This window comes from Aulostomus chinensis, chromosome 22 (genome assembly GCF_037954235.1).
Source record: "Aulostomus chinensis isolate RoL2024-O1b breed Wild chromosome 22, RoL_Achi_v1.0, whole genome shotgun sequence".
Lineage (NCBI taxonomy): Eukaryota > Metazoa > Chordata > Actinopteri > Syngnathiformes > Aulostomidae > Aulostomus > Aulostomus chinensis.
In genome coordinates, this window is record NC_141341.1 from 16,099,488 (window position 1) to 16,125,426 (window position 25,939).

The 25,939-nt window shown below is 40.9% G+C and overlaps 1 protein-coding gene and 1 long non-coding RNA gene across 2 annotated transcripts in view; one reads left to right on the forward strand and one right to left on the reverse strand.

Moving 5' to 3' along the window:
* Window positions 1–25,939, reverse strand: part of csmd2 (CUB and Sushi multiple domains 2) — a 280,010-nt gene that overhangs the window by 53,106 nt on the left and 200,965 nt on the right. Inside the window, 13 exon segments of the mRNA XM_086193866.1 lie at window positions 881–1,069; window positions 2,865–3,074; window positions 4,569–4,685; window positions 8,417–8,486; window positions 10,186–10,304; window positions 10,519–10,623; window positions 11,271–11,367; window positions 13,458–13,582; window positions 14,406–14,609; window positions 15,180–15,275; window positions 21,343–21,456; window positions 23,819–23,935; window positions 24,624–24,818. Coding sequence (XP_086049992.1) covers window positions 881–1,069; window positions 2,865–3,074; window positions 4,569–4,685; window positions 8,417–8,486; window positions 10,186–10,304; window positions 10,519–10,623; window positions 11,271–11,367; window positions 13,458–13,582; window positions 14,406–14,609; window positions 15,180–15,275; window positions 21,343–21,456; window positions 23,819–23,935; window positions 24,624–24,818 — 1,758 coding nt within the window.
* Window positions 23,033–24,801, forward strand: LOC147240975 (uncharacterized). The gene is made up of 3 exons (XR_015111302.1): window positions 23,033–23,127; window positions 23,843–23,977; window positions 24,653–24,801. It is a non-coding gene; the product is annotated as an uncharacterized LOC147240975 (long non-coding RNA).

Below are 25,939 nucleotides of genomic sequence, written 5' to 3' on the forward strand. Positions count from 1 at the left end.
GAAACCTCCCCCTGGTTAGGGTATAAAAAAAAGAAAAGAAAGAAAGAAAGAAAGAAAGAAAGAAAGAAAGAAAGAAAGAAAGAAAGAAAAAGTACTCTGGTGTGTTTGCAACCTGACAAACAAAGATACGATGAACAGACATGTTTTATACTGAACATACCGACTCCTACAATAATATCCACTGGCTGAATTATATTGTACATTGAATCTAAAATGGTGTTCATGATATTGCATGATTGTAGCAAGAAGCTTCAAATGAGGGCCTCAAGTGAAAAATAAATCTGTGTATTAAAAATGAATGATTACTGGGACTTAGGACAGGCTCCGGCAATTGGATTTGTACGTTACAAATGTATTATACAGTACAGTGATGGATGAAACCACATCGACAAACAAAGGATTCTCTGGCAATACACTCACATGCCTATTGAAAAGATCAGGCCTATAGAAAATGAAATAGACATTATTCCATTTCCACACCCTCAGTACCATTTATCTCCCCTTGCTCATTCAAAGTCCCGGCCAATCGACAGTTCGAATGGGAGTATATGGGTCAAGGACAAGGTAAAAGAACAAGGTCCCGTTACTTTTCAATTTAGCTCCTCTTTTAATCATCTTCTCTTTGTCTCCATTCTTCTGTAATACTATATTGATTTCCATTGAAGAGTGCTTTGCATCATTAATGGATAATTCCTTCTAATTGCATGATTCATAAAAGATAATCATTATCTGCACAGACACTCTTTGCAGTAATGGTGTAATAGCTTAAACGGGGAGTTATCATCTTATTAGTTCTACATTAATGAGACAGTAGGTTTTTTTCTGAAAGACACTTAAATATGCATATTAGTTGAGCAGTGAAAAAACAAATCTCGCCTACCTTCGCAGCGAGGAAAAGGGTGATCCCAATTGCGGGTTGTGCCGTGCTCACAGGTAAGGATGGAATCTCCCATCAGCTGATATCCAGGCAGACACTCGAAGGATATAGACTGGCCCACGTTGTAGCCAGCGCCAACCACTACTCCATAGCGGAATGGCTCTGGATCTGGGCACTCCTGGAGTTCATAAGCTGAGGACAAATAACCAGCACTTACGTTAAGTCAATTCCATCAGTAAAAACTTTTGACATTAACATTCAATACTTCTACACAGCAGGGTCTGATTTAGTAGGTCATTTATGAGTCTAGAGCAGTTGTCCCAAACTTTTTCAGGTCCTATAATCCCTGAAAAAACTTCCTTTATCCTGCTGCTCATTCCTCCTATACCTCCAGTCTCATAAGCTGTTTGATTTGTGAGCCTGCGACAAAAAGGAAGTACGACAAACAGAAAGTAGACCTGATGATATGAAGACATGACAGTGTTAAGTTTTCGTTCACATTTCACCACAAAACAACTGACATGTTAAAGGTACTACTAATTTGACTGACTTCTCACTGATTCGTCTGCGCTCTCTGTGGTGACACGAGATGCTCTAGCACCACCAGTGGCTAGGCTGGCACACAGCCCTACTCTGCTTCTGATTGGCTCATACTTGGTGCTTACTTTAGCTATGTGGAGTGAGTCGATCACAGGATGCGTAGATGAGAAAAACAGCATTTCGAGACGATTCTACAGATGTTTTTGGTGTTCTTCTGATGTAACCATGCATACCCAGTTTGGGAATCATGGATGTAGCGGAAACACAAAATGTTCAAACATGTCTCAGCTGTTCTCAAAATTCTGTAAATGCCTCTTGGTTTGATTTTCGTTGTGGCCATCTACACACTGTCCATCTGACCACAGCAGAGTCTTTGTTACTGCTTGATGTTGGCAATCGATTTTCACAAGGCTCAGCCGATAACAAGAGCAGGATAGTGGAGCTTCCTGGTTTTTTTGTTTGTTTGTTTTGTTTTTCATTTCCCTTCTCTCGCCTTTCAGTTGTTTTTCCTTCTCGCTCTCAAACACCCACTTGCTCCCCATCAGCCTCCGACTCCTCTGAAGGTAGGAGTCTTCACAGGAGTCGGGGGCGTGTTTGACTTGTGCCGGAGGAGTATGATGCAGTCATCAGAAGTAGTGTGGGTGAATAGCTCTCTCTCTTGTTTTTTTTTTTTTTTTCCTCCTTTGGATACAGAAGTGGAGCAGGCATTGAGCCTTGAAGAGCCGGGATATAAATATGACTAAAGAAATTGATTTCTATGGATCACAGCTTCCCTTTGTAAGAGATAACTCATGCAAATACTGCAAAAGGGGGGTATTTGCAAATATAATGTTTGATTTATATGCTAATGCACACATAATTATGTAAATGCACAATGCTACCTTTCCATTTGCCAGCTCGTTTGTTGAATCACAAAATACAAATTTTGTGTGCCTGTTGCACTTGTAGACAAGGGCAATTTACTCCTCGCAGCCATGTGGATACACGATGAAGTCATTTATCGGCACATGGCGAAGAAATCTTTTAAGTGATCAGCAGTTTTATAGATCCAGGGGAATTTACTGGCTCTGCAGCCTGATTAGTTTGACACAGTTACTCCTATGGCTAATTCATTAATGTTATGGCTTTACATGCATACACTTCACAGTGAAGTGACACTAATGGTACCTACATGAACTTGCACAGATAATGATTTGTTTTTACATAATACCCGACCATGACGTTAATCTTTATAGGGATTCGGTGATTTTCCAGACAAATGGATCCTTTCAAATAGCTCCTGTGAACCCTACTGAAGCAATTGCCGTTTAGATCAAGCTCTGCAAATGAATGTAACTCATAATACTCAGACTAGCACAGTTGATGCCAAATGTTTCTGCTCAAGTCTACTTGGCTGTTTATACTTTCCTGGTTTGTCTCCATCACATTGTTGTGCTTGTTCTCTTACCCTGATACTCAAACCGGAACCCTGGTTTGTTCTGCGAATGATCACTGTGGAAGTATATTGTAGTCTCGTGCGAGGTTGTGAGAAGGGAGGAGGGAACATCCTGGCCACTGAATCGCCCAATGACGGCACTGGTTTCTAAGGGACCGTTGCGTATTTCCAGGAAATCGTGGTTGGCCTCGGTGGAGAAGTTGAGGAATTGAATGTGGGCTCCTGTCAGAAGAAGAAAGACCAAATGTTGGAGATGCTTCCAACTAGAGAAAAAAGATGACGTTGCAAAGACACCACTGAGCAATTTAGAGCGTAGGGTTCTTCAGTTGAACCACATGCATCTACAACCTAATAACTATGATTTTGAGAGGTTGGATGGAGAAAGACACATTTTCAAGTATCTCATTGGTAAGAGTAGCAGGATACAAAAAAGTGAGCAGTCTCTCATCTTTATTTGACTGTAATTGTAGCTTTCATTGGTTGAAATGACACACTGTGACAGTGGTATTCCAGTGGGGGAAAAGACCCCTCATGTTTCCATGAAGCCACCTGGCTGGTGAATACGGACCAATTAAGTCCAAACTTGGCTCTCACAATGTACCCTGACAGGACTTAGAATCAAGAGAAGGACACCATCATGTCCTACCAGTTCCCTCTGGACCAGAGAGATTTCCTCTTACCTCCCTTATTATCACAAAAGCTCAATGGCAGCAACTCTGAACCACCAAACCACATCACAGCGTGGTTAAACATCACCTTAACATTTGCTAGCATGATCCCTAAAGGAACCAGCCGCCCACAGAGACTAGCTCGAATCAAATCTGGCATTGCAGCTAATCATGTAAGACAGAGATCAAACCAGAAAACACCCATGGGAGGAAACACTTTATTAACATGCAGATCTTAATCTGACCTGGAACGCGCTCCATCACCTCCAGAATGCGTTCCGGGACCTCTTAGATTGGATTTGCTACCCTTCTGTCACTGTTATTGCTTTTCCCTTTGAATTACTGATAGCTTGACTGTTTGCCTACTTTCTATGAGAGGGAGGGAGCAAGGGAGAGGTGCGATGCAAGCGATCGACAATCAGATTCAGACCATCTCCATGTGTCAGCCCACAGGCCAGGCATAGCTTGTTTGAAAAAACGCTGACTTAGCTCTATCTATTCACGGACCCCCAACCTATTTTGCTATTTCCTGGCATATTTCCTAAAATATTTTCCTATTTCCAACAGTCAACAAGCAAGGAGATGGCTGATCTTGTCTGATCCACATGAAGCTTCATATTCAGAGCTCATCAGAAGGGACGGGGTTGAGAAGGAAAACCCATAACTGATGCAGGATGAACAGACTCACTGATGCATGATGGGGCTGGTCATTCAAACGTATATTAGTTTGGATACACAACTTAAAAGCCCCAGGCCACTTATTTGCAGAGGGAGAATGACAAAAGACACATAAAAACATTTTCATGATTCTCAGACCCTAAAACAGAACATGTCGATATCAATTTGGTTGGACAGCGAGAAGTTTAGGTCACCATTCAGGTTTCCCTCCATTGTACAGAGACAGAAACATCATCAGGAGAAAGAGAAACTAAGGACATCCCCGACTGATGTCCTTCCACAACGAGCCTCTCAAGTTGTACGATTAAAGGATCCCAGCTCCAGAGTGGTGATGCCAGTGTTGTATGCTTTAAGAGCCTCTCATGCTCACCATAGCCGACTGGCAGGTAGATTCTCCAGGTGCAGTCACTGTTGCTAGGGTAGTTGCCAGGGAAACCAGGGCTGAGAATCATGCCCTCCATCTCCTCCCGGATTCCACCACATTGAGCTGGCGAAGGGCAGACAAAGCATCTCATTAACATCCGCAAACAGTGCTCTTCTCCCACATTAAAATAATACAACAAACAATTCCTTTCTTTGTTTAGTGGAAGTGGGAGAGAAGTGCAACAGCTCGAGTACAAAATACCTGGTGAATTTAAACAGTATTGCGTGTTGTGTGTTTTGTACTTAGAAACAAGTTTGACATCAGCTGTTTTAACCAAAAGCCTCAATGGAACTGTAGCGCTAAAGCTGCAAGAGAAAAGGTGCATTACAGGGATTATGCTCTGTATCCAGAAATGCTAAAATACCCTCAAGTGCTATTATGCCACTTTATTAAGGTTTCATTGGAAAGAAAAACAACCCCTTGATTCATCCTTTACAATATGTGGTTATTAATCAAAACTTTTTTTTCTTTTCAAGATGTGGTCTTTTACCATCTGGGAGAAACAGGCTGGTTACCTGAGCAGCTGTCAGCCCAACCTCATAGACAACTGAATGGTCAATAGAAGTTGCCCACTCACTCGGATGCTTCTCTAATACCTTCATTTATGATATAATTCCTTTAGAAAGATACATTTTGGTACCATTGATTAAATAATAATTTCTGCTGTCATATTAGTTTAAAAGTAAAGTTTCTATCTGGCAGAACTTTTGCTGGACTGTTAGGAGTCCTTACATGACCTGTAGCATCCTGGAACCTATTTGTTTTGTTAGCACTGACACATTTTCCCCTCTTGGATGTGTGTGTCTTGGACTTTAAAGGTTTTTTTCTGTTTAGAAGGTCTTTTGTAAAATGTGCTTTTGCTCCCACTGGCAATACAGCCTAACCTTATGAATGAATAAGGGTTTTTTTTTTTTTTTTTTTTTGGCCACACATGAAATCCCCTTTTAGTAATGGAATTATCTTATCACATCCTTTGCAAATATAATAAGGCAATAAGGAATGATGCAGAGATGGATGACACATCTTTGTGGGCCAACTCAGAGGTTTGCATGGCGTTGACCAAAAGCCAGTGTGATTTTTACATTGGACTTCAGCTAATCACTGAAAAAGGATCCATGGCAATCCAACAAGGTAATCTCCACAAATGAGCACATCTTTTATTATATCTAATTCTTAATGCAATCATTAAGTACGAAGAGAATTTTATACTTTGAATAGGAACACACAGACACGGCAGATGCACGACATAAACGTTGTCATAAGAAGGATTTAGCTGGATCACGTTGGTTTCCTGTCATATTCAACACCGTCAAAAGGACACTCGGTTCTTTGAACATGTTTTTAACGTTCCCCTCTCTTCGTTGTGAACCACTTCAAGCTTTTATTTTTTGTGCGAAAGAATAGAATTAAAATAGAAATCTTTGTCCTATTAAAGCATCAAGAGTGTGATATTCACAGATGTAGTTATGTCGGGTAAAAAAAACAGGTTAAGACATGTCAAGCAGGTGTGATCCACCTCCCTTTGAGACAAGGGAACCAGAACATCGCATTTAACATTTTTTTGTAGGTTTCACACCTCATTCCTATGCAACTCTATACAGGAACAATGTTGTAGAACCAGTATTGCTCTTTTTTTTAAAAAATTTTGTTTGCTATACTGATCACGACTTAGAAGGATGCAGATTTCTCCCCCATACATTTTTAGCTCTAGTCATTAAGTTTTCATGCATAAAAATATAAAATGTTAGACTTTAAGTCGCCTTTTATAAAGAATCACATTAGGCTAATACACAAGGTCTTTGTGTTAGTTGCCAGATGGAAAAAGCTAGAAGTGCTGTGAGGGAGAGGGAACAAAAACAAACCTATTAAAAAAGTTAAGCAAGAACTCTAAAATGCCTCTCTTTTTATTTGAGATGTCAAGGTGGCAGGTGCTTTTGCTGTTTGTCAGCCTTTGCCTTTCATCTTACACCACGGATGGATACATTTTTCTTGAGTGAAATCTAGGACTCAAAACAGGTACGGAAAAGGGTGAAATGAATGGTATGGTAATACTGAGCCGCGGAGATGAGGGGATCAGGAAAGATGAAAAGAGCGAGAGATCCTGACAAGAAAATTAAAAAAGATGAAAGGAAGCTAAACTAATGGTAAAAGAATTAGCTGACTCAAGGAAAAAAAAAATAGAAAGACAGAGATTCTGGAAGAAGGGGGGGGGGGGGGGGAATGCAAGCACAAGGGATGAAGATTAAGAAATAAATGGGACAAACAGCCAACATAATTCAAAGGAGGGGGAAGCCCCATAGAGAAAATGAGGGTACGGGAGCATTGTTTTTCTAGAGGCAGTAAGTGACAGGTTAAATGTTATCCTGGACTCGTAGAAGCCTGGAGTCATCAGGAAACTGCTGATGTGTGTGAACACGATGAATCGTCTCTCCCAGACCACAACCAATTACAGTCTGGGAAGGAACTAATTAGGTAAAACTAGGTTGTTGTAATAAGTGAAACGTGTTTGTCAAAGTGCTCTCGCAGGCAGAAAGAGTCAAGGTAGAAAACTAGAGAGGGAACCTACTTCAGTGTTTGCTTAAGGTACTTATTCGAAATATGAAGTTCTTTCCAGAATAACAGAACCTCTCATAGACTTAAGTACAAACACATAAGAGGAAGTATTAAAGTGACTACTTTCCTCTTTCCTAAAAATATTGTATAAAACCCTGCAGGAGTGATAAAATTGATCTTTGAGCTCTATGGTATTTAGTGATAAAGTAAACAAATTCTACTAAAAGTAACATGGATACTTCTCTCCTGCGTGTTCAGTAGCATACATACATTAAATACACAAAGATGTCGATTTGGGTGCTGTTCTTCATTGGAGCGACATGTCAACGTGGCGGCCATATTGGTCAAGCCGAGCCACGCCTCCACACACATGTATGGTGTAGAGCACAACCAGTCAGTCATGAAAATCAGTTTGTTCAATGTTCAACCGTTTTTCAAGTGGTTTGAATAGGATATTATGTTCAATAACAAGGGCAGGTTTCCCTTCAAAATCTCTCTTTAAGTCAGTAGTAATACAGTAGTTCTAGACTAGACTAAAACAACCTATCCTAACATTATCACTCGTCATCATGTGAGCGATTGTTTTCAAAAGCCAATGGATAATACTCAGAATCCTACTGATACATGACCTGAATAAAAATGTCAATTGGTTTGTCCCATACCCGACATAAACTAGACTTAGTTTAAATTATCATCAGGACAGTCGCTGAATTTGGTTAATTGCCTAAAGGGATTACATTACAATATAAAGTTGATACAAAAATCAACATGTTCGCAGCAGTAAAAACAAAACAAAACAAAAAAATGAAAGAAACATCTTTTTGTCTGTGAAATGTTATTACCTGTTTCTTTGTTCGGGTGTTTCATTTATACCAAAAGTAGCACAAAAATCAGACATCTTTGAAATATCTGAGGGCATCTTAAGAGATTAGAATGTGGCAACAGCAGAGACGCCTCCCACAAATCTGAAGGCAACATTTCCATGTATTGATCGTACGGTTCAGTCGGCAGCTGAGACCCACAAAGACCAGCTGAATGCAAGTTAGCTTAGCTAGAAAGCACATCTCCATCATTAAACTGACTTAACAGTAGCAACTGCTCTTCCAGTCAACTGGGACCACGGCCTGCTACACTGTGTCTGACATGATTATTTTATGAGATTAGCATCGTAAAGGATCCTCAGAAAGGTTATATGACGGTGGTAAATGGAAGCAAATGAGGGGAGTAGAAGGCATTCTTACCTATGCAGAGTGGAGGTGGGTAGTTCCATCGTCTGACGGTTCCGGGCATACATGTGATATGCGAGTTCCCCTTCAATGAGCACACACAGACACAAAGTGCAACAAAGAAGAGGCGGTGAATTAATTTGCTCTCCCCACTGTCACTCACGCAGCGCTCCAATTATTTGAACCTGCTGCCTGTCTCCACATGTGGTGACTAAATGACTAAATCTATCTGAAGTGACAGAGAACAATAGAAAAGGAAAATTAAAGGCAGATTAACATGATCAGACAGAGGGAGAAACAGATGGAACAGAAAGACACAAGTGCACATTCATAGTTGCTCCGTCAAAATAAGCAACGCATAGACCATCTTAAAAGAGCTACTTAGGAGTTTCAACACTGAAGGATGGAAAATACAAGAATATTTTGAATGATAATGGACCGACTCAGATTTAGCTGCATCTACTGTCACTATCAGAAAACCCTTGAACTCACTTCCATGAGATATGGCAGAATGAAAGCTATGAAGTGGACACCAAGACTACGTGCTCCGTAACATGTTTTCCACAACAACTTGATAATGGCATCCGATGTTTTCAAACTTGTAGGACTGTAATTAAACCTCACTCTTGTTTCAGTGCAAATTCTAGCAGAGACAGCAGCGTTGTGAGAGTGGGCAAGCATGGCGCAGGCAAGGTGCTCGAGAGGGTTTACTAATGCAACTTGTGAAAAAAAATGGGATTCTATAATTAAAGCCGACTATCTTTTCAGTCAAATTATATTCAGGTGCATTAAGATAACTATTCAGTGTTGCTCTTACTATACATTCGGTAAGAAAAGCAAATTCTCATTTATATGATTGCATGGTAGAGGCAATATCAATTCTTATAATTGTTTCAACAACAATTTTAACTATATTTTGACTGTCCCCAGAGAAACTAAGAATTCCACCAAAAACATTTAATTAAAACACCATAATACATCACCTTGGACTCATGTGAAGCAAAACATTTCTACATGAGAGGAGGTAGTGAGGTGTGTTGGGAAGAAATATTGCTGATGCAGTTTAAACAAACTTCACTACTCAGGAACGATAGGATGAAGATGGCAGCCACAAACATGATGGTGATCATTATCTAGTCAACTGGTCTGGTGATATGATGGATTCATTGGCAACGATTTCTGTAATTGACTTGAGTTGATTGAAGTCAATTCGATTTGCAAGAAGTGTCCAATTAAATGATCGCAGTCCCTCGGTTTTAACATGCTGACATATTCAGGTTGTTGATAGTGAGTCAATATTTTTGGCGCTTTTCATTGTTTGTCAGACAAAATGAATTCTAAAGTGTCTTTTTTGGCTTTATTTTCCATTGTTTTCAAACACATAATCCACTCAGCAATCAATCATTTCTTATAATAAATGACATAAAATGAAATGAATACAAAACTGACTAAGATATTTTGATGTCTGCAGTACTCCTGGGTGTGAATAACACTGCTTTGTAGTCAGTTCTGACTCCGTGATTTGATCAAATGTCGTGTCTACTGTCTTCGAATTTTATTTTCACAGAGTTTTTCTTTAAGACCAGGAATACAATGACATGTCAAAGTCAATATGTTATTATACTTCAGATTTACAAATGTCTAAGATATTTTCAATAATCTAATTATGAGGATGCACATCCCATAGACTAATACTGTGATTGATGGTAATCCAATCTGGAATGATAAGATGACACAAGTAAATAAATGGACAATCACAATCAACGGACTGAACAGAAACACACCTGTAGAGTATATCCTGGTTCACACTGGAAAAACACCACATTATTCATCTGAAGACGCTCACCAACCTTGATGCCATTCATAGGAATTACAGGTTCTGGACAGCTGGTCAGAGACACAGCTGGAAGAGGGCAGGGGAAATGTCATAATTACCAACAGAAACAATTAAGGAGATTCAAACATGACAAATTGTACAGCAAAAGTTAAATCATTGCACCAAATCCTCATCACCCTCTGGACAAACACAACATTCTACAAAATGCAGTTCAAGTAAGTTAGTCATCTTTGGGGTGCTGGTGTGTTAAATCAGGTATTGGGAACTGGGTTGAACTTACTTTTGTATTCCAGCCTGAACCCAGCAGCAGAGACACTAATATCAGAGAAAAAGTGGAGGTAGAGTTGGTTGGAGGTACTGTTGAGGAGAGCTGGAACTGTGGTGCCTTGGGGAGAAGATTAACAGAGGAGTTAAGCAAAGCTATCTCCGGCAAGGCTGACCGTACCTAACTGTGTAAGCTACTGGCAACAAAGCTGTAGAGCTTGTTCTTGTAACATTTGGGAGATTCAACTGTGCAAGTGTGTGCGTTTGTGTGTGAATTCCATTTGGTTCATACCACCGAACCACAAATGTGTGAGCTTGGCATTTCTCTTTCATCTCTTTACTTCAGGGTACATCTAAAATTTACTTTTGGTCTGGTTCCAAGCTCAAACAAAAGGAGAATTCCCTCCTGCTGTATGAGGAGAGGAAAGGCTAACCTTTGTAGAAAGATTTTTGCCAGAAAAAGCTCATACAGATTGGAATTTTGAAAATTCCCCATGACTGCAACAGCTGCTTCTGTATTCAATCACGCAACGTGGAAATGGCACCTGTAACAAATGAGGTTTCAATCTCTGTGTGTTGATGAACAAATACAAATCCACATCTGAAATGTGATAACTGATGAAGTAATTAAGGTAATAGATTCCACTATGCCTTTGACAACTGTTATTTTCTAAATCTGTCCAAGGTTGAGGATTAAACACACATTTGTGTGTGCGTGTGTGCACGCGCACACAAACACATGTTGCACAAATACCCGTAGAGTAATACCTGAGAAGCTGCCAAGCATGGTGTCAGTGTTGTCTCCTCCATCGAACACCTCCAGAGAGTCCCAGTTCTGCTCTGTGACAAAGCTGATTACCTGAATCTGAGACAGGGTGAGAGAGAAAAGAGAGAAAAAGGGGATGAAAGACAAAGACAATTAGTGGATGGTGACAAAAATGGGAGGAGATAAACAACAACAACAAAGAAGGATGGGATTAGGTGAGCAGAATACTAAAACTACATGGAGTTTGAAGAGTAATGAATGTGAAAACATGACATCAAAGGTGGGCTAGCGAGGTACTACTCTAAACATAATAAGCATTGATGAGATTTACTGATTTCTTGTTGGATAGCTTTAATACAATGTTTTTAACAATTTAACATTTGGATAGGTATGTTCTGGAGCACAAACAATGACTGGCACAACAACTTTCATAATAGAATATCACCCATCTGTTTTCTCTCATTTATCAGCTGAGCCGTACAGTCCGACAAAATGTTAGAATCACTCAATCCAATACTGTGTTACAGTATTTGTTGATCTGTCTACAACGATTTTAAGCTGCTGTTGCAGATGGTTTCAAATGAACTCTTTAAAGTGTTGAGAAAGGTGTTCCTCAGGGATAAGTCTTCGGACTTCGGCTATCTACTTTACAATAACTAATATTTGCTTTCCAATCCAGAGCTATAATTTTCATTTTTATGCTGAATTAGTTTTTTCCAGGTCTCTCTTGCTAAATAGAGCTAGAGGTCTTTGATTTCCTAAATAAATAAGTAAGTACAGCTTAGCTAACCTAAAAGACACAAAGTGCTAGGGGAGGCTTACTGTTGACATTTACAGACTAAAGTACACATGTGAAAAGACTACGGTGTACCACGTACTATATTATTGTTCTTGTACTATATTATTGTTCTCAATACGTCTTCATTTATCTGTTTGCTGTCTCCCAGTCTCATTCAGATCCCTCTCACATCCATTCTTCAGCCCTCTACTGCATGTTATAGATCGGATACAAGCCAATTAAAGGGAGGGTAGGGGCTCTGGTGCATAACGAGGAGACGAGGCAGATCGCAGATTGATCTTTCATTAGGAGGCCAATGGAAAATATGCTGGCAAAGCCCCTACTCCTTTAAGTTCTCTTGATTGTGACACTTCAATCCTATGTGTCTCTGCTACCTTGGAGAACAGGCACAGTCATGAGAAAGACAGAGGAGAAAGGTGTGGAAGAAATGAGGTGTATGTACAGGATATGAGGGGAATTCAAGTGTTGCTTACAGTTGTAGGGAAGTGCTCAAAGATGTAATTTTGGCTGTTTGCCTTGCTAAGGTTTGCATATTTAGCTCACTTGCTTAACTTCAACTCCAAACTACTCAAGTGTTTATGAAACAGAGCAGCGTGCTACATGTGCCTGTGGGGCAGCTCGTGTGTTTGACCTGCAGCCACAGGCAGCTGAGGTGAGGCAGCTAATAGCTGAGGGAAGGCACTGAGGTCATTAGTCAAAGAGGCTGTAGCATAAGCCTAAAAACTTTCCATCATGTAGATCCACAGGGACCTTACTGGTGGAGTTCCATCACACATCAAGAATAAGTACATGCAAACTGGATTAACTCTAAAAGAAAAGCAATTGAAGAGGCAATTAAATGCAAATTTATTTAAGGTGCAATCTAAGTTTCATGTATGGTGATCAGTTAAATTAAATTCTAAGCCTCTGCAATACTCATTCAGCTGGTCTGCTGCACCCAGAGAACTGTAAATGGTATACCTTGATAAACAGCAGGTGGCTCTGCTAATTAGTACTTGGTAAGATGTATACACAACAGCATACAAGGTTTGTGGTCAAGACCACACAGGAAAGGCTAAGAGTAAATGCAATCTGTCAATTTGTTAAACACAGAAACTTTTTTCCATTACATGGATGCTGAGGTTGAACTGAACAATCAGTACAGTTTCAAAACCACCATTAAAACAAAAAAAAAAATAGTAAATGAACAATTAGCGAATATGTAGATGCAGATTTTAGAATAATTATGGCAAAATGTGTACTGGGGATGGGTGGGGGGAGGGAAAATATTTGTTGTAGCTAGATCTGTTTTAATATTTACATGGCTCTTGGATGTTTTTCGTTGTGTCTTGACATTGCATTTCCATCACCCAGGATCATCCTTAATTCCACAAAAAAACTCGTTACAAACCTGGATTCCTGATCCCTCAGGAACAGTGATCTTCCAGACACAGTTGAGGCTGTTGAGGTACGGCTCAGGGAATCCAGGAGATAAGATGGTCCCAGTCCTGTGGGTCAGATTACCTCCACATGGAACTGAAGGAAGGCAACAGAGCAGTTGATTGATGTGATGTAATTAATGTCAGAGATTTGAAAAGATGCAGGATATTTAAAAAACATTTCAAATTGTTCAATCTTTAAATATTTTCATGGCTGTGTGAATGCAATTTCTACGGGCCTGCACTATAAACAGGATGACGTGAATTAAAAAATAATCTGAGCAAAATGATCTTGCCACAGTCACAGCTTCTTTTCATCCACTCTTTGAATAAGAAGTAAGATGTTATTAAACACCAAATCCGAAAATCACTGCTAGCCAATTCTACATACTCAGGCGGAGTGTTTGCAGTCTTCAAACACCATCTTCCCAGCTTGTTCTGTGCCATTCACATCTGCTGAAAGCATAGGAGCATCTGCTACAGCTGTGTGTATGTGTGTGAGGGTGCGTGTTTGTATACATGTGGATGCATCTTAAAGTGTGTGTGTGTGTGTGTGTGTGTGTGTGTGTGTGTGTGTGTGTGTGTGTGTGTGTGTGTGTGTTGGTGTGTGTGTATGTGTGACCCTGCGTAGTGCCTGCCACCTGTGTGCCACATGGCTGAATCTTGGTGTTTCGCTACAGGCGATGGCTGGCGGCACACATCTGTGTCAGATTAACAAGACTTTGACACTCAAGGCAGCAAGTGTGGGAGAGCTTGAGGTGGAGGGACAGATGGAAGGAAAGGGAGCGAAGAGAGGAAAGACAGAAAGAAAACAAACTGACAAGAAGATGCTAAGAAAGACAAGAAAGACAGGTGTGTGTGTGTGTGTGTGTGTGTGTGTGTGTGTGTGTGTGTGTGTGTGTTCTGTATTCATGTCCTACCTATACAGCTGGGTATGGAGCTGTTCCACTGTGCCAAAGCATTGGGAACTGTCAAACATTCAATGGCACTGGATCCCTCAAGCATATAACCTGGGCTGCACTCAAAGCGAATCACCGCGCCAACTGCAAAATTGTTGCCCATACGGCGGCCATTTCTGGGCTCTGGTACGGAGCTGCACTGGGTGGCGCTGGTCCGTGGCACAGCTAAGGGTGAAAATAAATAGATAAAGATATATTAGAATTATAAGGGCAGTTAGTGTTATTTCTATTTGAAGATAAACTCCTCTATATTAAAATGAGTTCACTAAAGAAAATCCTGATCAGCTTATTAAGAAATGTTGTATATTTTTCAATGTCAGTATAATGATTCGGGCCCAAATTGATAATACATTTTTTTTTTTTTTGGTCTCGCAGTACTTTCCATTTACAATATAATGAAATATCATTTATCTATTCACTGGGTTTTCAGAGGTGCTATAGCCTCTGTATATCTGCTACAAATGTCATTCCTGCTATAGTGAATTGTTTAAGGAAAACAATGCTGTTCCCCTTGGGGGTTGGCAGACTGGGGGAGTTAAAGCACAAAATCTTCAACAGATTGTAATACTTCTAACACTGTAATTCACAAGAGCACAAACCTTTTTATGCAAGCACATACACACCAAAGTGGAACAGAGGATGAGGGTGAGTCTCAATGAAATCACTCATCTATTACGGACCAAATTGGCTTTTTCATGTGTGTGTGTGTGTGTGTGTGTGTGTGTGTGTTCTTACCTTGGTATACCAGGTGGAATCCTCTAGAGCTGGACTGGCCTTTCGAGGTGAAGCGTATCAGGATTTGGTTAGAGGTTGCTAACGGCAACGACTCGCCTGATACGGACAAAAGTTACAGACAAAGTTTGTGATGTTCCAAAGAAAAGTCTGTCTGGAATTAATGCAGTGTTTGTGTGGGCACATAATAATGGTGACCACCGCATGACTCACACAGTGAAATAATTAATATTTCCTTTACCTGTCTGGCACAATATCTAAGTGTGAATGCTAGTGACTATTTTAGAGCATCTGGCATAAAAGATCAAACATGCAGGTGGAAGAAAATGTACTTATGATTGTGTGAAAGAGGAGGAGCTGCCTGATGGAACAGCTTTGATCATCTACAGCATGTAAAGTGTGGGGAAAAAATGGGTTGTGAAACCCAACTCCAGGGAAATTTGCAAAGTCCAGGGGCAGAGTCTGGTGCATGGCAACAGATAAGATAGAGGTTACTGGTTGGGTTGATCACCTGCTGATGTACGAGATTCTCAACAAGCTCAGCAAGCAGTAGATTATCTGAGGTCACCTTGTTATGGTTTACAGGCTGGTCATCCGTCAAAAATGATACAAACAGTTGCCTGGGCTTTTGTTGTAGCGTTCAGCATGTGGAACAGCCAGTGGACACATGGTGCAGTGTTTATTTTAACACTTTAAAATCTGTTTGGGTATACCAGCCTTTTAAAGCTGTAGCACATCATATCTTTATATAAATGAACATCTCTTACATTCATGTGGTTGCTGAGCAACTTCACATGAAAATCAAATACTTAGAGTAGGCTTACCGAGTCAGGAATTTCTAGTTAGCCCTCTGCTAACATCACTGTGGGTAAACAATGTAAGTCCACATCTTCCCTAGACTTTTCAAATATTATCAGACCAAATAGATCAAAATCTAGACTGTGAAACGAGTCATTTTTGCAGGCGTTGTGTGGCACAAATAACAATTTCTCCACTGTTTTATCTGAGTAATGACTTAGTAGGCTACAGTGCACTATAGCTTTAATTACAATGTAATAGGTGAAATTTGTCTGATTTCATGAATATAAAATATTTCTTGAGAGTATATTACAGGACTGCTACAGGTCTTTATTTTCCACATACATAAGCTAATATTTGACAATTCAGAAAAACAACCCTTAGAAACAGAACATGTGCTCTCTCACTCTCATCAGTGAAACCCCCTGTGATGAATCTACTGAAGTGAGAAACTGTTTGTTGACTGACATCGAACATGATACAACGTGGGAGCATCTCTGTTCCTGCTTGCTGTCTTTCGCTCAGTGTGTTGCTGAGTGGCTCTCTGCAGTGAATCTCATTACTCTGAGTCTGCTTGCTGTCACACGTGCTTTACCCCGGAGGCAACATCTGTGTGTGTGTGTGTGTGTGTGTGTGTGTGTGTGCGCGTGTGGGTGTGATAGAGATAGCGATAGAGAAAGAACGACGGACACAGAGAGAACGAGACAGAGTGAGAGAGAGAAAGAGACAGGCTCCTGTACGAGCATCATGTATTAATACCTCTGTGCCTTTAAGTGCAGTATCCTAAAATAACTCCAATGGTGCATTTCTTGATGTGTCATCACTAGGATTGTTCTAGTGCCACTGTAGGATCCCCAGAGGCATGCTGGGTAGTTTATTACAGGAGGCCTTCGCTGCACACTGTCATGATGACAGTGTTCCATAATTCGCTGTACCACGCAGGTATTCATCCAAACAGATCAAACATGTGTCAGCATGTAACTTATCAACACTCTGGTCACTTTCCAGCTCCACACTACTTTGCCCTTTAAATGATCCTCGACGCTGGAAGACGTACAAGGGCGGATGTGACACTGGCTGGGCACCAAGAGTCAAAATGAGGTGGGTTGTTGGTTGAGATACAGTCATGAGGACCAAGTGGGTTCATATGGACCGTAACACTGAATTTAATTGGTTTAAAAGCCTAAACTGAGGGGTGATGCAGCTTAAATCTAATTCATACACCAAAATACATGTTGCATGTAAATGACTGAGCTGATTGTCTCAGTTCTTCATGTGCATGTTCGTCATATCATTGTGTATTTGTGATGATATTTGTCAAGATGGCGGCATTTGTGGTAAACCAGAATTCTGCACAAAGCTTGTTTTCAATTCAAACTGGAAGAGACTTCAACCATATAGGACGACTAGACAGACAAAAGGAAGGACGACTGAATTTATCAAACAAGTTCATGAAAGAGGCCTGAAGAGAATTAGCATTTCTGCTAAGTGTACCCTTTCAGCACAGCATCAGTCAGACAGATGAATGCTCCAGCTCGGTCTATGCCATAGCCTAATCACGCGACCCATGCCGTAGACCAGCATTCATGTTTCTGGGATGGCCTAGATGTCGCACTACAATTACGTGCTTTCAACAACGGTGCAGCAAAACGTTTTGGAATCTAGGCTAAAAAATAAACTCAAAAGTAGTTTTGCGAACTGAAATACAAAAGAAAGAGCTCAGATTAGAGGAGGAGATGGTCTGAAAATGAGTGTGTGGAAATGAGAATGCGGAAATGAGCGTGCGGATTTGTGTAGGAGGAAATTTTATGATATGAGGTGGAGCCGCCACAGCCGCTACAGTGGGCATGGCAGCTGATGTGAAGACAGAAGTTACAAGGAGGCGCATGTCAGGCTAAACGTGAGAGTTGATGACAATGAATCTGGGTTAAAAGAAACATAACGAAATAATAGGGCAACATAATAATGACAACATCCGCACTGAACTGATGTGTGCCAGACATCCGTCCACCCATCTTGAGCTGATTATTAACCCTTGTGCCAGTGAATGTGAACACCAGAATGTGTTAGCTCACATCCCAGCTGTTGATCTGAAACCTTCAACTGAAAATACAGCGCATGTAAACCCAGTTATTGATTCCAACTCTTGCTGTTAAATCACAAAAACAAAGTCAGTCCACTTTGGATTCACTTAAACTGAATACTAACTTTGACGTATAAATTATTATTCCAGTTGCATTCTTGCACAAGCATGAACAATAACAGTGGTCAAACATATGTGCAGCTGGAAATTGAAATTTTCTTGATTCAGTTTTTAAATTATCAACAGAGGGGTAACAATTTCCACCTTTTTTGAAATCAATTCATAAATTAGCATTTAGATAAGTCTCTCTGATTTCTCAATTGGCTCTTTTTGTCCCTTCTGCCAACATGCCATCGCCTTTTCTTTTCTAATTTCCACCTTTTACTGCACAATTATTCATCTCTTCCTCTCCTCTCATTTTATTGTCACTGCTGCTTACATTTATTCAGTTGCTGCCCTTTCAAAAAAAAGAAAAACAAAAAAAAAAGGACTTGCTTCGCGACACATGACAGTAATAAATACATACTGTTGAATGCTACAGTGAGACACTTCCATTCTAATTTGTCTCTCAAGGTCACCATCATCAGTGCAGACCTGCCTGGTGTTTTGACTGTTCATGGGGCTTGACAAACAATATCCCGCCGAGGTGCAAAAATACTCATTTCCTTGCAATACATCACTGCAAATTATGACTCGCTTGTTTATTGAAACGTCACAGGTAAATGTCTTGTTGCAAATGTCAGTAGATTTAAAAAAAACAAAACAAGACAAAACTGACTTGATTCGATATTTCGGGGTTTTCTTTCGAGAGGATTTACTTCCGCTCCAACAAACAGATATACCTCTCTGTTTAAGTTCTACTAGCTACGTAAGAGCTTAAAATTGTAAAATATAGGTTCAAGAGGAACTATGCTTGATTTTTTTTTAACTGGCATGAGACCTAATGTCTAATGACACATTGAAGTATCAAAGAGGAGAAAAGCTCCAATTATGCTGAATTTCATTTTGACCGTAAAATGCCAATGACAGTGAAGCTAACGGAGACCATGAAAGTGTACAAAAAAAACAAAAACAAACCTCTTGTAGGTCTTTCCATTTCGTGTTACACTTGCGCTGTGGTGTCATTCGTGGTCCAACCGGGCCGGAGAGGGAGTTTTACAGGTACTTTAACATTTACCAGTGACCAACCAACACCAGTCGTTCATGAAACCACATCTTCACCGAGCATACGTATGTAGAAAAGCAATATTTCTGTCATCCCTGGTGAATTGTTATGAATCGTCCCATCATGTCACAGGTGATATTTGATCCTTATTTAGCCTGAGGTGTCCTCTGGAATGGCTTTATTCTTCATATTATTATTATCTTCAGATCTTTTTTATGGACAAATAATATGCCATCAATTGTTTCCAAATCTGTAAAGTATTGATCTCCGCTCTCCCCACGGAGTTTCTTATAAACAAAGAGAAGAAACATTATCTGCAGACCCGCAGGATATCTTATTTTATCGGCATTGTGGAAAAATAAACAGCTTAGCCGACAACAGAATATTTTTTTTTTTGTGTTACAAGTAATAGATATCCATGCTCACTTTAGAGGAAAAACAAGATGTAATGCATAGGAGAGTTGTGCGGCCACATTTTAGATACTAATTAAAGGAATTTGGATGCATGCATTTGTAAAAGAATATGGCAATATAACCATCTTTTCCAAAAATGAAATTGTTTTCCATTCATCACACATTCTTTGCATTGAGTGATAGCAGCATACACATGTATATACTGCCTATTTAGTGTTTCTTCTTTCCCTTTAAACAACGCCCTCCGAGGACCATCTCATATTATGAATTAGAATTTCCATCCATTATGATATAAATATCTTAAATTCCTGTCTAGAATCACAGGTGTCAAACTGGTCCAGTAAGGGCCGGTGTGGCTGCAGGTTTTCATTCCAACCCAGCAAAAGCAACACCTGAATCTACTTAAATCAATCAAGCTGTTTCCACACAGCTCATTTGTTGGATCAGGTGTTGCTTTTGCTGGGTTGGAATGAAAACCTGCAGCCACACCGGCCCTTACTGGACCAGTTTGACACCCGTGTCTAGATGGTGGATGCAGGTACAGATATCTGGATTAAGTTGAATTCATGCTAGTTATCTCTTCCTGTAAACTCTGTTTTTTTGAGGGTCAGTATATGATTGTGTGTGTGTGTGTGTGTGTGTGTGCTAAAATCTCTCTTCCTCTGCCAGAGTGTGTCAGCTCTGCTCTGTGAACCTGCCGCCAGGAATTCGTACTTGATAAAGCTCCTTGTTTATTGAGCTGTAAACTGTGTTTTTGGGTTGTTGTTGTTTTGGGTTTTTTTTGCCCTGGACACAAACTGAAAGGATTTAGCTTTTGTCAGGTCACATCCAGGCAGAGATGGAGACCTTTCTTTAAACTCACACCCCCTCCTGAAACATTGACTCACCCTCATTTGATCTATTCCCTTTGCAGCCCATCAACCCAGTAGTGGTATTTATCACTTCTACGTATTATTTTACAAAACTGGTGCAACAGAACTCATCTTGTCTCCGCTGTCTGTTCCCTATTCTCTACCTTGCACCTGCAAATGAGTGAAAATGTCTGCAGAGTATTGAGGGCCATCCTCTCTTCATTCAGAAGACATTTTACATTTCTTATACCAAATTAGGACAGATCTTCTATCTCACATGAAGATTAAGGTATATGGAGCTAAAAAATACAATAAAGTAAGACCAATTTTAAGTAATAATTATGTATTTATACATATTCATATTTTGTTTTATTTTTCATAATTTCAACAATAATGAAGGATTAGAGTTATGTCTATTATTTAGTGAATAATAAGGTTATCAGTTCATCAAACGGTTGTCTGTGCCGTACCTCCAGCCTGTCTCCTGATAGTTTATCACTGTGACTCTCTAAGTTATTGTTGTTGTCACTTGTGAACCACGTTATGGCTGACTTGAGCCCACCTGCAGCCACAACTCTGCCTCTGTCGGCAATTTGTCATTGGAATTCTTATGAAAGGGCCAAAACAATTCTACTCAGTCTTCTGTCATGTCAAAAGCAATGACACGGAGATCAAACAGGCAGATTTTCTATAGCTGCCACAGAATAAGAAACAAAAGCTTTAAACAAATCATGTCATGCCCATCTGTGATTCTGTGTAAATGGCTTTTTTTTTGGTTTCTGTCATATCTGCTGAAATGTAATAATTTGCATGCACGCAGGTGTGTGTATGTGTATGTGTGTGTGCATGTAGTACCTGTGTGTGCTCCAGACAGGGAGCTTAGGACACGCGAATGCTGTGTTGCCCCATCATAAACCTCCACAACGTCGTTCAGAGCAGTCTGGAAGAAGGCAAACTGGCTGAAGACCACTAGAAGACACAGAGAAAATAGGTGAGACACACCTATGGGGTACATATCACACTCAGCGAATGCATATCTTTGCCAAGGTGAACTTTTGGCCCCTGGCACTTTTGTGGTCTGGTCTTCACACTCCATGCACATCAGCGTGTGAAAATGTTCTGTAAAGCAACAGGACGATGAAACCTGATAGTAGTTGGTTTCTACATGAAAGAGCAGACCAATACGTGCACTGGAGTCCAAATATAGTGTCCTATGTCCACTAGGTGGTGCTGGAAAAAAATATACTTAATGACTATTATGGTGTTGTATATGACGTGAAAACACAATGTAATTGTGACATGAATCAAATGATGTTTATTTCCTGTAACCACAAGGTGGCACTGTGACTATGATGTAAACTAAGCTTGTGGGGGCTGACACTCCTGTCAAATGAGTCAAATTTGGAAAACATCTGACCATTAGGAGTACATTTCCTACAGTTTCATGGCAAATCGTTACCATAGTAACACAAACAAAAACTCAAAGAGTTATCACAGTGTCCCATTAATAAGTTCTTAGAGCATTTCGGATAAAGTTGGAGATGAATCTGGTTGACAAAGAGGAGTAAACCAAAAAAGAAGTGGAATTTTTCCGTTGCCACCAGGTGGTGCTATGGCTAATTTGACCAAAAAATGTACTACCCTCTTCCTGTTCTTCTCCACCCTTCCACCACAAGTTAGATGAAAACCAGCCAGCTTTAGTGCAAATCCTGCTGACAGACAAACACCATCTCCTCAGTGGAGGTCATTAGTGAGAACATCTCAGCCACAGGAAAAACTCTTAAATCCTTTTAAAATGAAACAGAATTTATCAAAAGTGTGGCATCAAGAGAATATTATAACAGCTATTTAAATTAAAATATTTTCTTTCAAGGAAGGTGGATAATACCAGCTGTTATGACAACGCAACCCAAAACTGATACGACACACGGAAGATCAACAATCCTGTCTGTGCTTGATGGCTTTACAGTAGATGAAAGGCTTTGGCGATGACAGCCAATCTGTTGTGCAGCTAAATCTTCACTAAGGTGCTTTCATCATCTCAACCCACCCTCTCTGGCTGATTCTGCCTGAACATATTGAACCTTTTCACATCCAATCTAGGTCTAGCTTACTTGTGGCAAATATGGAGAACAGCAGGATGAAGGGAAGGATGAGGCAGATGAAGGAGACAGGAAAAGGGCAGAGGCAAGAGAGGTCAGTGCTCTCCATTAGCTGCGATGGCAGGACCTTATCTGCTGGTTCAATCGTGACTCAGGATCTTCAGAGGTTTTCTTTATTTCATCTCCATCTACAACAAGGGACGCCAGCGGCTGCACCGGCACCCGCTTTGTCCTCTGCATCGTGGCAAATAGCCTGTCATTAGGGCTGGTGCATCAGCCTAATGAGAACCGGCGAGAATTGTGGCGAAAGCATTTGTGGCTCCGCACGACAGAGTGTGTCGCCTTGGGCCTCGCTGTCATTTTCCGACAGAATGCAAATGTGGACTTTAATTATATCAATTTGCTCTCCCTTGCTTTGACTTCATTGAGTGAAATATGTTGCCAACAGGTTCCAAGAGGGAAGGGTGCCCAGTCGTTTTGGAACATCGCCGGCCCGTCTGAATGGGCGTCATGACCTCGACATTCAAGAGGAGACCGGGTGAAGTACCCTAAAGCGAAACACATGCCGTTCTCTGTTGTTTGGTGTAATTTAACAATGATGGGACTTGAGCTTTGCCTTTGAGAGGCAAAACGCTGACAACTCATTAAAAAGCCAGAAGGAAGTGATAAAAAAAGAGACCGTCAGAGCCATTCTTGTGACCGAGTTGGTGCAAACATGTCTGCTTATGAATATGCGTGTTTGATCTTTGTCTCACGTCTGAATTGCTTTGGCTCTCTGAGTGATTTGCTGCTCACACGGTATCAGATCACATATTGTAAGGAAGCTGTGACCTTTCAGATGGAAAGGGCAAAAAGTAGATAAAAACTCCACAGCTTCCAGACACCAATTATTTTTTGGTGTGTCTGTGTGGGTGTCTCAGACGGCTTTTTTTTTTTTTTTTGGTGCCTGGTATGTAAGATAGTGATCAAATTGCTCCACCAAAGTAATATGAAAGTATGTGTTTGGCAAAGAGACACACTGATATGGGAACCGACTGTAGACAGAGGGCTGGCGGGGCCTTCCCACCTTACACTTTAATTGCAGCTTTTCTAACAACAACAAATAAATGACTTTTTCTCATCATGATGATTCTACAGTGAAAGTAAAGCATTCCTTAGCACAGCACTAGAGATTCATTTGAACTACTGTGGACAAAATTGCCACTAAAGTAATACATCACTTGGCTTACCGTAATCCTTTGGAACCACCACAGAGTAAAGGCAAGTTCTTGCACTGCTGTAGTTGCCAGGATAACCAGGAGACAGGACCACTCCCTCCAAACCAGAGTATTGTCCACCACATGGGGCTAGAGAAAGGACAGAGAGAGTGATGGTCCACCGGCAGATTGGTAATCCCCCCCCCCCCCACATACACACACATCTTTTGCTATTCTATCCCTTCTGTTCTAACACTCCTAAATTACTTTTCTTGTCTGATTGGGCTTTGGGTGGAAGATGTCCCTGAGGTGTGCCACACTGAAATTGCCATGTTTTCCAAGTGTCCCTCTGGGTTTGCCTGGCTGAGATGAAGCTCAAATCTCCATTCCTTCGTAAAGCCTCAAAAATGCTGGGTGCATGCTTGCACCTTTGTGCAAGTGCAGATCCCACACATGTGAATGTGTTGTTCGCCTGAGGGGAAACATGCGTAATGCAAGCACGTGTTCCACCTGATATATAACTGAGGATTTCACACGGAGAGCACCACGTTCGCTTGGTGTCGGGCATCATTTACTAGCTTTCCAGGGGGATATAGAGAGAATGTCAGAGACCAGCCTTTTGCTGTGAGTGTGAGGAGCAGATATGCAAAATAAGCAGCGTTTCTCAAACCACAGATTAAATTAAAGCTGCATCCTTGCATCTATTAGCAAAACCAGCTATGTTTTTCACATACACCTGTAGGGCAAAAACACATCATTAAACATGCGTGTTTACATGTGATGAACCTATAAATGTGTTTTGTCTTCCTAACTACTGTCTCCAGATGTCAGTGTTTACCAATGCAGATGGGTTTGGGTTTGTTCCAGCTTGGTTTGCCATCTCCCCCCATGATGCAAGTGAGGGTCGGGTCTCCCTCTAGTGTGTAGCCACTGTCGCAGTGGTAGGTGACAGTGGAGCCCAGCTTGAGGTCGGTGCCCATCCGTGTCCCGTTGCGCACCGAACCCGGCTCGAAGCAAGACTCCCTGGGGTTCTCTGTGGAGAGAGGTAACACAGTGGAAAATTAGTAACAGAAGGCATGTTGGTATTGGGAAAAAGTGATTTTTACATCAATCTGCAGCTGTGATCCTTAAACAGAAATACTTCAGAGATATTTTTGGATGCATTATGTCACTGCTTTGCAGCTTTCTTCACACTTTCTTTTTCCCTGCTATTATGCTTTCCTCTCTCAGCAAATATATCTCACTGGCAGCCATTTTTCTCTGGAGCCCTTGATGGCGCCCTCTCATCTGTAGCTGCTGGAGGTATGTATGGCTATGGAGATAGACAGGCAGCTGATTGAGAGTGGCATTGCTCTGGCCCAAGGTCTGCTGACTGCACACAACACTTTGCTGTGCAGTCAACTAGAGAAGACAATGCACATACGCAAGCTTTCTTTCTCGCACACATACAAACCCTGAATGCACTCACACACACTGTACTCCAACCACATATCAATCACTGCTCGTGAGGTCGTAACAAAGATGTCTTGCTCAATCTACCATCACATTGTTCTTAGGTGGAAAATGTGCATGTGTGAGGAGGCCTGTCAATTCGGCACAATTCACACTCCTGGAGCTAGAATAAACATGGGAAAAATGTCAAAAGCAATTTAGTTGGAGCTTAAACACAGTCCAGTCTAGTCCAACAGCTCACCTCAATATCTGATGACTGCACACGCACAAAAAGGCGAGGTGAGTTTGATGTTTCCTTTGGGCAGGAAAACTTTGAATGTCCGACAAGACAGGATGTGCAGGAGTCTGAACTGTCAAAACATCAACTAAAGGAAGCCAAACGTGTAAAATGTGGGTTCAACCATTTGAAAAGGTCAATTCAGATACATACAGGAATAACTTGACTGAGGGGGCAATCACACTTGGCTCAGTTGCCTTGCAATGCTGTTCTGAAGCACAACTGTTCCTCCACACTCAGCCGCTGGCCTATGCTCACATTGTTCAGAGCCTGACCTGCCTGAGCATGCTTACAACACAATGTGTCTTTTTGTTTTGAAGAATCGTGTTATCTTTACTGACTGTTTGGCTTATTTGCTCATATTCACAGAATTGGCCAACAGCGCAAGGCACCAATTTTCATTTACTGCTGCACAGAGATGTTTT